Genomic DNA, 12825 nt, shown 5'->3' on the forward strand with positions numbered 1-12825 from the left:
ATTTAATACCGGGGATAATATATGGCATTACATGTGACCAAAAGACTTTGGACATTATTACTTTGTTCATGGATAGACGCGCGCGCACGCGCACAAAGTGACTCAGCTTCCAGTTATCACGAGTCATCCAGTCAGCGTTAACAGTTACTGCCTGGTTTTTTGGGGGGAACTGGAGTTCACTGCACTCGCACAAACGGTAAGTGTGAGTTAAAGGTCTTAGTAAATGTATAATGTTAGACAAACGTCCCGAATAGATTGATAGTACGTGTGCAATGCAATGCACAATGCACTGACAAACATTTATTTGTGCAAGAAAAGAATCGTGAGAATGGCGATTGTGTGTTGTTAAACTGCGACACAGCAATTATTATAGGATTTCTACTAATTTCTTCAATTAATTAACAGTATTTAAACAGCAGATGAGGTCGGCATTCAATGAAAACACGAGATAGCAGTGGAACAGGAAAAAGGAAACGTTTTCCACCTTATTTTTCTAGAAAGTTAAGTTTCGTTTCTCCCTCGCAGCCTCATCTGACGTTTCATCATGGCGGAAATAGAGGAGAGTCAGTTTTCCCTGATGAGTCTGGAGGATGAGCTGACCTGCAGCATCTGTCTGAGTCCCTTTGATTGTCCGGTGACCACCCCCTGCGGACACAACTTCTGCCAGGACTGTCTCCTCGACGCATGGAGCGACGCGTCCTACAGCTGTCCTCAGTGTCGGACCCTCTTTGAGACCAAACCAGAGCTGAAGAAAAACACGGTTCTCTGCACCGTCGTGGAGACCTTCAACCTGAGGTCGACAAAGAGTGAGACCAGCCTGATCATAGAGGAGAGCAAACCCGAGAAGAAAGAGGATGTCATACGCTGTGATACATGTATGGAGGCAGAAGCGTCCCAGACCTGCCTCACCTGCATGGCATCTTTCTGTGAGGAGCACCTGCGGCCTCACCGGGAAAATCCTAAATTCAGTGTCCACCAGCTGAGTGAGCCTATAGGCGACCTGTCGGAGCACATCTGCCCGGACCACCACAAGCTGATGGAGTTCTTCTGCAGCCAACACGGCCGAGCAATCTGCAGCATCTGCCTCCAACAAGTCCACAAAGGCTGCTCCTTCATGTCTCCTGACGAGCAGAGGAACCTGAAAGAGGTGAGTGTCACCATTCATGACATTAGTCTCACTATGGATGCCCAGTACTACTGGTGTGATTAAAAAAAAAAACAATCCTGCAAGTCATAATAATATGTAAGGGTATTGCATTCAGTGCTACTCTGAAATAAAATTGAATGTAAGAAAAATATTTTTTCTGAATTAATAAGTTAAATCTTCATTTACATTCACATTCCCTGACACTACAGCTCAGCTTTTCAAATCTCTAAAGACAAAACTCAAAAGGGTTAACTATTTTGTCAAACCTCTCTTCTCTCTTCTCAAAAACGGATTCTTTCCACCGAACCCATACACACAGCTGTCATATGAATATCTGTTATAGTGCATCAATTTAAACACTGGTGTTATACATTTTTTTGTATCACACCGTTTGTATTTGTGGGGGGTGTTTTTGTCCTAAAATAGGTTGCAATTTCATCTTACATGCAGTATAGAAACAGTGCAGTAATGCTGTGAGCATCATATAAATATTGCATTGATACAGTCATCGTATCAGCATAGGAGATGAACCACATTTGTCCATCCAGTGAGCTGCAAATGGTCTAAACTTACAACCAGCTTCCCAGAGTCGGACTGTAAAACTAATATTTGATACTGCATTGTTGGACTTCTGAGAATACTGGATTGCAACCTAAGTTGGCAAAACTCACAGTAATTGCACTGATAAAAAGAATGAGATACCCTACAGTAAGAACATTTTTAGACTGTCTTTCTGGGAGTATTTTTGAGTTACATCGTCAACCATGCAATGTGAATATTCCCTCTGTGCAGTGGTGTAAATTCAACTGCTGGGTCTCCTTATATTGTATATACTCTTCCCATTTATATTTTTACATTCCTTTGTCCAAATTGTTCCTAATTTTTATATTTCCTCTTGTTTATATTTTTATATTTTATTTTTTGTATGTTTTTAATGATGCTTCTTTATATTTTGATATCCACTTTGCTGCTGTAATACTGTAAATTTCCAAGGTGCGGGACTATTAAAGGAATATCTTATCTTATAGATAGATGGATACAGATATATTTAGATTTCATTAGAAACATTGGCTTTCCCTCCTCTTCCTCTGTTCTTCATGCTGCACCATTTTTTTCTCAACACAGCAGAGCTAACTTCTGGCTGATTTTATGCTCTGACACATGATGAGTTTTTTGCCAGGGAGATTTGAATAGGTGAGAAGTGAGTGAGACCAGTTGGTATGGGTGTGGCATTTTGAAGGCCAGTTTTTTCCAGGTGAACAAAGGGTGCTAAATGTTGTGATTTGTGCTCATTTTGTGCAAAAATGTGATCTGAAATTCCTGTTTCAGTGAAAACAAAGGAATTGTGCTTAGAGTTTAGCAGTCTTGGAGTCTTGTTGAAACATTAGCTTTGAATTTTTAGACTTGTGTTTATACTTTAAGTTTTTGTGTGTCTACATTTCAGAAGAACTGTAATGAGATAATTTGTCATTTAAAAAAGCTCTGTTTTTCTGAGTTAATAAGATAATTTCAAGGTAAAAACATCTGGTCTCTGTTTCTGAATGAATTAGTATTTTCCATGTTAAAAATGTCTTTTCTCCTGAATTAATGAGAAATTTTCATGTAAACAGTTTTTAATGATTTAGTACCTCAAAATAATGAATTTGTATCAAAACTAGTTATTATTTTGATACTAAGTCATTATCTTGAAATACCAACTCATTATTTTCAGATGGTAACACATCATTTCAAGGAACGTTTCTCATTAGAGTGCCTTACAGGATCATTTTTTTCATCTCAGTTCTGAAATGGGCTTCCATACGTTCCACTTAGTTTAGTTAGCAGGGTCTGAACCAAACATAAGATAATTTTCTGTCTACAGAAGCTGTGTTTTTTCTGTCTTGTAGACTGACCTCAGAGACAAGTTGAGTTTGCTGGACAGAAAGATTGAGAGGACTGAGACTGTTACGTTTCAGATAAAGGATCTGCAGAGCAAGCTGAAGGTAAGTTTTACATTGCCTGTTTTTCAAATGAACAGAAAACAGATTAAGTGGTGGCTTATTTACAAAGGACAATGTGATGACAGTTACATAACATTAGTATGTCCATCTTTTTACTTATTTGTCCCTGAATTTCCTGTATGTGTGGCTCCTCTCATGATCCTTGCCTAGGATGCAGCAGCCACAAGGAAGACAGCATTTGCAGCTGTGTATCAGCAGATGAGGGACATGTTGGTCCAAGAAGAGCGTGAGGCCCAGCATGAGGTGGACCATGAGCTGGAGACCGGTCAGACGAAACTTCTGGACCTCATGAAGAAGTTAACTGAGAATACTGAGAAAATGAGAAAAGCCAGAGAAGATATCAACAGTCTGCTGAGTCAATCCCAAACCCTGGCCTTTCTACAGGTGAGATGAACATTTCAACAGAAATATGATGTGGGGGAAGGGAAAAGGGTGGGAAACTAATGATTTGCCCAAATGAGAGAAAGTAGCCTCAATATTGTATAGACCTGGAATATTCTAATGTAAGAGCGGATATTCAATTTCACTGTTGGTGCAGCATTTTCAAATGTTTTAAATAAATATATTATTAGTAATAATAATATAGCAATATAAGGTGTTTCCATACTCATACCTACCCTATACAGTTCAACACAATAGCAAGATTATTGTCTTTACTTTTTCACTAGTTTGGAGCATATGTCAGACGTATTTGTCTATTTAAAGTGTAAAAAAAACAAAAAAAAAACAAAACAAGACCCCATTTCTTGTAGGTGATTTCTTATTTCACAGTTTTATTTCCACCTAAGTCTACAGCTTATTGTACTGTTTAGTCACAATTTTTCTAAATTTAAAACTGGATTTTATTGTGTCTATAATCAGCACAGGTGCTTTCAATGCATATTATTATATTATTTAGAATTATATAGTTATGTTTACAGAGAGATGTTGAGGGGGACAACTCAGTTATTCTCCGCCCTGGTTCTTATGTTGCCAAACATTTCCTGACTCCAGCTTCTCAAGTATGAAGATTTGGTGAATATCTTTGGGTTTTTGCTGTTGGTCAAATTAAACAATCAATTTGAATACATCAGTCCATCGAGCAGCACAATGAAGAGGTGTCATTAACCTGTCTCTCACTATGGAAGTCCATTTCTAACAGTTTCATGAAAATAGAGCCTGTAAGCCATTATAATGAGAAACTAGGGGTGGTTAATCTGTCTGATTTCCCGATCCGATTCGATTACGATTATTGAGGTCCCGATTCGATTACCAAACGATTTTCGATTATTAACGATTCTCGATTAGCGATTATTGATTTTTATTGCTTCCAACAGTAACCCAAAATACACCACAAAGTTATTGTACCATTAAAAAAAACAGTCAGTTGCTGAATTACTTAACTCTTATTGAGTAACAACTCAAAGCACTTCCTGTGTAGTGCAAAAAAGAAAAAAGTGGTGGGATTAGGGTTAAATTTTTTTAAAATGCACTTGTCTTTGATCTTTGTCTGTAATTATCACCATAGTTATGTAATGTAATAATAATGATAATAGTAATGATAAAGGTAATAATATTAAAAACTTCAAACTTATACAGTGCTGTACTATGTATATACTATACATATATTAGATCATTATACACTGTACAGTCTAATACACAACTACGCTCTGTAGTCTGGCTCAATGTCCCGCCTACAGCAGCACATCTGATTGGTTAGAAGTCATAATCAATCAATCAATCAGCAGACACACTGTGTCACAGGCGGGGTGAGACAGAGCTGCACTGGTGAGCAGAGAGGAGCTGTGTAGAAGTTAAGACAGCTGATATCACCAAAGTTTCAATGAACATCACAGTTTTATGATCTGTTTCTTTGGTGATAGCAGAGTTACATCAGTGAAAAAAGTTATGGTCTGGATTTCACTCGAGGCGATGTGACGCTTTTAAATCAGTCGCTCTTCACAGAGATGCGCTGCACACAGCAGCATCTGTCTGCATTGAGATTTCTGGTATTATAACTTATACAAAACTAACAGTGACAGTAAAACTATGATGCTCACATGTGGTCCGCGGATCACATGCGTGCCGAACCGTAGAGGGTGATCCGTACGGGACACGGATCAACTGCGATCCGTTGCAGCCCTAGTTGGTTGCTCGTTGCTGGTTGTTTCTCGTCCATTTTACACACCTGCTCGTACGGCTCACTCGCTCTGGCCGCTGCACGCACTTGCGAATTGGAACTGGGCGCGCTCGCGTGACGTTCAACTTCCGTTGACCGCGGGATAACATTTTTGCAAAATAAAATTATGCAAAAAATAATCGATTTTTGAAAATTTAATAATTGATTCATACTCGTCCATAACATAATCGCGATTAATTAATAATCGATTTTTTTTCACCACCCCTATGAGAAACCTAATTAAATGACATAATATGTCAAAATAATGACTTAATATTTCAAAATATTGAGTGAGTACCTCAAAAAAAACGAGAAACCTTCTCAAAATAATGACTTAATATCTAAATCATTATTTTTAGAAAGTTACAGCTTCGTGATTTTTCATTGTTGGCTGAAATGAACTCTGTAACACTGACAGGTAAAGACCCCTCTGCAGGGTTTGGAAGGCTACTTTTAAAATGTATTCTGATACAGGTACTTATTACCTGTTAAAAAAAATGTAGTCAGTAACCTAATCCAAACAGCAAAATATTAAAGTGATTGATTACTTCCCCTTACTTCTGGATTACTGCAATATAAAGTATGATGAAATTCTTAATTATATTATTATAATGTTTTATGTTTGGTGTTAGGTTCCCATTAATGTGTATTTTCTTTCACTTTTCCCTCATAGACTTCATTTGACTTGCCCAGGGTTGTGAAGTTTGACCCTCACACCCCCCGAATCAGCCTGGACTCCAAGAAGGTGATGGCCACACAGGCCTTTGCTGCTGCCCTTAAGGAGCAACTGACAGAGATCTTTAAACGGCCCGTTGAGGCCAGACTACTCACACTTAAACTAGGTGAGTGTGCAGATATATTTTCAGGAGAAGATTTCACATGTGGAGATGTATTCTGAGAAGTATTTTGCAGCAAATCATTTCTGCTTTTCTTGCAGAATTTAACTCAAGCATTGTTGCATCTGGTAAGCAGGGAAAATAATAGAAATTAAATCAAATGTTGACTTTATCAATACAGTGTTTTTGTGGTAGCGGACTGAAATTCTGAGAATGTAAAGTTCTTTCTTTTGTGTAATCATTGTACCTGGGCTCTTCAGGGATGAAGTGGTTTACAATGTAACGCGGGTTGTCCACAAATGAAGAGTTGGTGGTTTGATCTCCACCTCCTCCTGTTCACATGTGGAAGTGTCCTTGAGCACTGAGACCCAAATTTCTGCAGATGGAAACATTGTAGCTTTGCGTGTGTGTTTGTGTGTGTGTGTGTGTGTGTGTGTGTGTGTGTGTGTGTGTGTGTGTGTGTGTGCGTGCAAGAGAGAGAGAGAGTGAGAGAGAGAATGGCTGTGAGGTAAATTATAAAGTGGTGTAAAAATACAGTTCATTTACTGTCCACAGATGAAAAAGCACTTCCCGACTCAGGACGTACTGGATCTCAGCTGGAAACTGGTATGTTCATCTCTTTGTCTTCGTCTTAAACTAGTTCTCCTCGTACCTCAAGCGCAGGAGCTTCTTTGTGTCCACTCAAAATGATAAAACAGAAGAGGTCCTAATTATCTCTGGAGTCCCACAAGGATCAATCCTCGGCTCACTGCTTTTTAATTTATGCATGGTGCTTCTTAGTAACATCATTGATAATCACAACATACTCTATCATTCATACACAGACCACACACAGCTCTATATCTCCTTTTCTGCCAGTGACCTCAGCCCTATTGGAAATCTAATCAAATACATTAGATACAGATTATTGGATGGGAAAAATCGCTAAACATGAATAAAACTTAAAAAAAAAAGCAGGAAGTAACTTCTAAACTATTTTTCCCTAGATGTCAGTGAGCAGATCAGAAACCTGGGTGTCATCCTCAACACTGACCGTAATTTTGAAAATCACATATCAAATATAACAGTACCACAATACAAACAATGCTTTGACAGAATTTCTTCAAACTTAGTACACATTTCCACCTGGACTCAAGGATGAACTGATTACATTTTGGGGGTCAATTATGAAGGTATTAATGTAGCAGAATATCTAAATACAATAGAACATGTACCAGTATTTAAATATTTCCTTAATTATGTGTATGACAAAAACATTAATGGCTTTTTGTGTGTCTCTGTCAAGCACATGTGCCTTAATAGATTGTAACAAGCATTTTTTTAAACTGACAATGTGATAAAACCGGTACAAAATATATAAAATGTCCTCTCTTATCATCTTCACTGTTTCAGAACAACCAGAGCCTCCAGAGCAGAAAGGACCGTCCATGATCCACAGTTCAGGCCCACCACCTATCCAGTCATACTTCCAGCCAGTTCCTGTGCCTGTTTATATTGGGCCCCATGGAGGCTGGAATCCATCCCAGTATGCACAAAGCCAGCGACCAGGCTCTCATCATCGTCCCCCATTTAAACCAGGACACAAGACAGGTAAGTAAAATATAAATGTTAAATTGATAAATTGATCATGATTAAGCATGATTAAGAAATTCAAAAAGACAGTGCAGCAGATAGGGTTGCACTAACGCTACCCAACGCTACCCAATTTTAACTTATCAACAATCAATCTGATGGCTGAATAATAATACTAATAATAGTAATAATAATAATAATAATAATAACAACTTTATTTATGTAGCACCTTTTAAAAGTTTAGAGAGAGTTTACAAAGTGCTTTGAGCAAAAGAGCCATGAGGCAATGTGACAACACAGAGTCAAAACAATGAGGCCAAACAGAAGCAAGTCAGAATCTAGAATTAAAGCGGACACTAAAACATAGTAGAAATAAGATGGAACAGGGAGACAAGCAAACATGTCAGCAAGAATAAATGGAAATAAAAACATAACAATAAGAATAAATAAAATAAACGGCTAAGAATGCAGGGACAAGCTCACATGATGTTGTCTAGTCAATATAAATAAAAATGGAATAGATAGTAAGACAATATCACGTAATGTCAATATAAATAAAAGGAATAAAGGAATAAAAAAGGATTAAAATGGTTTAAAAGATGACATCACATAAAAGCAAGTCTATAAAATAGCTTTTAAGAAGTGATTTAAAAGATGTCACTGATTCTACAAGCCTTATCTCCTCGGGCGGGTCGTTCCAAAGTTGATGGGTCCTGATAGAAAACGTGTAGTCTCCTTTAGATTTAAGGCTCAACTTTGAAACAACTTCTTCTGAAACTTTTGATGAAAACGGAAGTTTAGAAATTGGTCGAAAACTATTAAAAACAGGAGGATCAAGGTTTGGTTTCTTTAAAAGAGGTTGGACTACAGAATGTTTAAAAGAAAATGGAAATGTCTTTTGCTAAAGAGTTGTTAATAATCAATAAAATACTGAGTCCAACTGTGTTGATAACCTCCTTAAGAATTTTTTTTTTGGAATGACATCAAGTCTTGGGGTGGCGTTGATTTGTTGCCCTGTAAACTTGATCTTTTTAGCAAAAAATGTTGCATTGTCAGCAGCCAGCAGTTGTGCTGTCATAAATATGTTTTATAAATGCATTTCATGTTTCTCAATATGTGTTGTTGTTTTCATTGTTTCCTTCCACAGACAAAGGCGATACCAGCCACCACTCCTTCCACAGTATGTCATTTCACTTTACATTCCTTTGCATACCAATATTCACTTGCATGACTGTATGTTTGTTGGCCAGCTCTGCCTGTTTCTCAGACTTAACAAATATCTCAGTGTCCTTATAATACTGACACATTCAAATAAGACAAATAAGACACTGAGTGACTTTGTGAATTAAGAATCAGAGCTTGAAGAACATTGAACAGTTTCTTTGACTGTAAAAGTTGTTCCATTGTCCTGTAAATGTCCTGTGTTCTTAACTGGAACCATGTTCTACATTTGTATTTAAGCACTGTGGTTTGAGGTGTGGTTCTTTTACTGGAAATGTTCCAACTCCTACTGAAAAACATGTCACATGATTTTAGCTTGGCCAGTAATAACTGTGTGTCACAGGTGTATCACCCGAATACCAGCAGCCTTCTGAGGAACAGTAGAGTTGGCAACGAAGTGAGGTTCACAGGAGAGTTTAACCACTTACAGCCCTTCTTATGGTCCTGTGCAACCTGAATTACCTGTGTGCCAACATGTTGGCAGGATTTAGCGCAGTTGTATTTGTAGTTGTGGCTTCAAGAGCAAATTTTTTTTAAAAATAGTTCAGGTGTTCACAGCGTTCAATTCACAGGGTTCCTCTGCAGTATGGAATTAGATTTTTAGTTATTTCTAGATCTGGATAAGGATGGAAAAAAGACAATATTATGGAGAAATATTTGTGCGTTCCAGACTACTCCCTTTTTTTTTTTTTTATTTATATACAATTCAGAAAAAAATTTGATCATATGAGCAGTGAACATTTTGAGGTGTTTAGAGCAGGCAGCCAGCACAGCCATGTTTACCTACACTCTGTTTTGTTGCATACAAAACAGCTCTGGTCCAAGTGCCTTATTAAAAACAATGATAGAAAATAAAATAGAAAAAAGAAGTTTAAATGGGCATGATGTGTCTGTTATAACTGTACCAAATCTGAAGAATTGGATTTTAAAACCATTTATTTACATAAAAAAAAAAAATATTTGTACTCAGATGTCAAATATCTGAAAAACCTACAGAGAAGTCTGAAAATTTGAGTCTGGAAAATGTGTAAGAAGCTTGGATTCAGTTTGAACACATAGTTTCGGAAACTTCCAAAAATCTGTTTAGTAGTTTGACCAGTGTGATAGCTGTCCCAACTGCCAAAGAAATGTTTTTGTATTTTCTTCAGAACAAGACAAAAAGCCCCACGGTGCTCCAGGAGGACATAAGCCAAGTACAAAAGGATCCGATTCCACTAAGAAAGATAATCCCAAGAGCCATCCTTCATCCGGGAAATCAACTGGACACCATCCACGGCCCAATAAAAATAAATAGATGCAGCAGCAGACGTATTTGCCTCTACAGTCCTGATAGAACAGGCACTATGAGTCTTATGTATCCTAAAAATGTGGAGATTATGAGTCAATCCCATGGTATACAGCGACACTATTCTATTGGTTAATGAGTGTTTAAATGAACAGTTTTCTACATGATGGCATGTTTAGTGTGGTAGCAGTTGCTTGTCTGTTAAATCTGTAAATGATTAACGCATCTACATACAGTATAATGATATCAGTATGCTGGTTTTATTATATCCATCTGCTGTGAACTCTGCCCAGGGAGAGCAGCAGTTTTTCTCCTTCATATTATTGCAGAAATTTATGACATAACCTAATTAAAACACAGAGACACACAGCTTCTGTATGAAAATATTTATGGGAATGTCTTCAAATTCAAAACATCGCTTCATTACATTCAGTCAAAATCCATTTTTATCACCTTTTGTAGTGACAATTTCTCTCTACAATAATTTTGCAAATAGTTCTGTTTTGCATGATTGTTACCAATAAAAGCTCATTTTCTCCAGACAGTTTTTTTTGTATTTTCATTTGTCTTAAGCAGAGGCCACATAAGGTTTTCTTTAAGAACCATTTCATAGTCAAAATGAAAATGATCATATTTGCTGCACATTCTTATCAGCCTTAAGGGTTCTCTCATTTTTACAGAAATAAGCCTATTCATATATATATATATATATATATATATATATATATATATATATATATATATATATGTATATGTACACACACATTAATTAATGAGGAAAGCATTTTGGTACACACAACAACACTGTGAAATATGCCTTTTAAAACCAAGTCTATATAAATATTGTTATATATCTGCCAAGATGTAGGCTAACAATAAAATGACAGGTATGAAAAGGGAGCATTTTAAATAATAACATCACAGTCATGTCCCACCAACCCCAACAGTAAAACTAAAGTATTTAGCCACACTAGCAGCCTTGTGAGGTGTAATTGAAGATACTCTCCATGAAACAAATGTGTTTGGACGGTTTAAAAATGGGGAGACCTCTTTGAGGTTGTTAAATCCTTACAAATGAATCAGGCTTTTGCTTCAGCCCAAATGTGGGTTAACATAGAACACAGAACCTGAAGAACATAGATTCACTCCCCTTCAGCTCTGTTTTTGTCTATTAGCACCTCCTGAGGAAAATTTCTGGCTCACATCATCATGAGGATTCTCTGGGGACGATCTGTACCAAATTGCACCACAGTACATCAAACAGTGATCGATGTATTTCACTTGAAAACAGGGTCAAAAACAGGTTTTAAAAGGTAGGATGTCGGCGTCCCCACAGGAGCTTCAGGCACAGTTCCAGGCACCTTTTTTTCAAGCTTTGTTTGAGGGGCGGCCAACTGACTGAGACTTTGACCCTGAACTAGAGCCATGCTGCTAGTGTGGCTAAGAACCTGACACCAACCCCGAGTTACATTTCAGCAAATTCAGTGCAACACAACACACACACAACTCTGGTAAACATGGATAAGGTAAAAAGATCAAATAGGTGTCCTTGAGCAAGACAACATTCACCAAACAAATAGTGGGTGATGAAACCATGAGGCTTGGTTACCTGCCAAGGGGGTGCATATTCCAAAAGCATAGGCATCACGCGGCTAAAAACATATCCCTGTTCAGCCTTATGAGCAGCAAGTTGACTCCGGGTGCCTAAAAAAAAGCGTGAACTAACATTCTACAGACTTTTCTGATATGGCTGTGAGAAACAGGCATTTTGTCATTCTGCGATAAACAGGACCACCTCAAACGATAGAACTAATTTCCCTAACAAGTAGGCTGCTTGACAGACAGAAACACAAATGACCTCTTGCACACATCACGAAGAATACAGGATAGATGCAGCCAATAAAACTCAACAGTCCCCTGAACACCACACAGAAAAGTACATGCAAGTAACTCTACTGGTATTAATATTAAACTGTAGACGTTTGAGTTAGAGGCCTACAGAAAACACTGTCTTTAGTCTGCCACCTTGTGGTGACTATTTGGTAAAACACAAAGATGAAATGCAAGAAGACAACTTGAATAACATACAATAACAACATGGGACAGCTTAATCTCATCAGCAGTCATCACTATCACCAACATCAGAGGTCAACATTATGGTGTCATGTATGTCCTAAGCAGTGTTAGGTATCATCAGTGTAAGTGCCAAAACAGTGCAGCACAAAATATGTAAACAGGAGGGACTACGTAAAGAAGAGGAAAATCAAAAGGTTTTTACATGTAGGCAAAAATAATTAGTTCAGGTACTTGGCAGTGCTTTCAAAAGAAACCAAAGTAAACAAATCAGGATGTTCCCTGTAGCTGTTACAGGAAATCGTTTCAAAACCGTCTCTTTGTACAATCTGAAGCTATGTTCACACTGCAGGAAGTAGCCTTGATGCCCCACCCACACTGCCCCTGGCTAATTCCAAAATCTTCTCCTCCGGCTTGTTCCTGTCATTACACTTTTTAGACACCAATGTCTTTTGTTGAGATATTCTGATTGTGGAACATGAAGTGAAACGCTGTGCACATAATCAGTGGCGGGTTCGATTTCGAGGCTGGTA

The 12825-nt window shown here is 37.8% G+C and overlaps 1 protein-coding gene across 1 annotated transcript; it reads left to right on the plus strand.

Annotated features, from left to right (window-relative positions):
- Positions 1-467: 467 nt before the first annotated feature.
- LOC146330267 (E3 ubiquitin/ISG15 ligase TRIM25-like) lies at positions 468-10845 on the plus strand. Its single transcript, XM_084715793.1, has 8 exons — positions 468-1147; positions 3034-3129; positions 3298-3531; positions 5979-6147; positions 6697-6747; positions 7534-7731; positions 8861-8893; positions 10083-10845. Exons 1-8 carry the CDS (start codon positions 545-547, stop codon positions 10226-10228), a joined length of 1530 nt encoding a protein of 509 aa, XP_084571919.1. The 5' UTR covers positions 468-544; the 3' UTR covers positions 10229-10845.
- The last annotated feature ends 1980 nt before the right edge of the window (positions 10846-12825 follow it).

Source organism: Lutjanus erythropterus, chromosome 3, assembly GCF_056507025.1.
Source record: "Lutjanus erythropterus isolate fLutEry1 chromosome 3, fLutEry1.hap2, whole genome shotgun sequence".
In the NCBI taxonomy this organism is placed as follows: domain Eukaryota; kingdom Metazoa; phylum Chordata; class Actinopteri; order Lutjaniformes; family Lutjanidae; genus Lutjanus; species Lutjanus erythropterus.

Excerpts from the sequence above, each read along its gene's own strand:
- LOC146330267 (XM_084715793.1), top strand. The coding sequence starts at position 545 with ATGGCGGAAATAGAGGAGAGTCAGTTTTCCCTGATGAGTCTGGAGGAT. Across the intron at positions 3,532-5,978 it reads AAACCCTGGCCTTTCTACAG|ACTTCATTTGACTTGCCCAG; the intron begins GTGAGATGAACA and ends TTTCCCTCATAG. Across the intron at positions 8,894-10,082 it reads CAGCCACCACTCCTTCCACA|AACAAGACAAAAAGCCCCAC; the intron begins GTATGTCATTTC and ends TATTTTCTTCAG.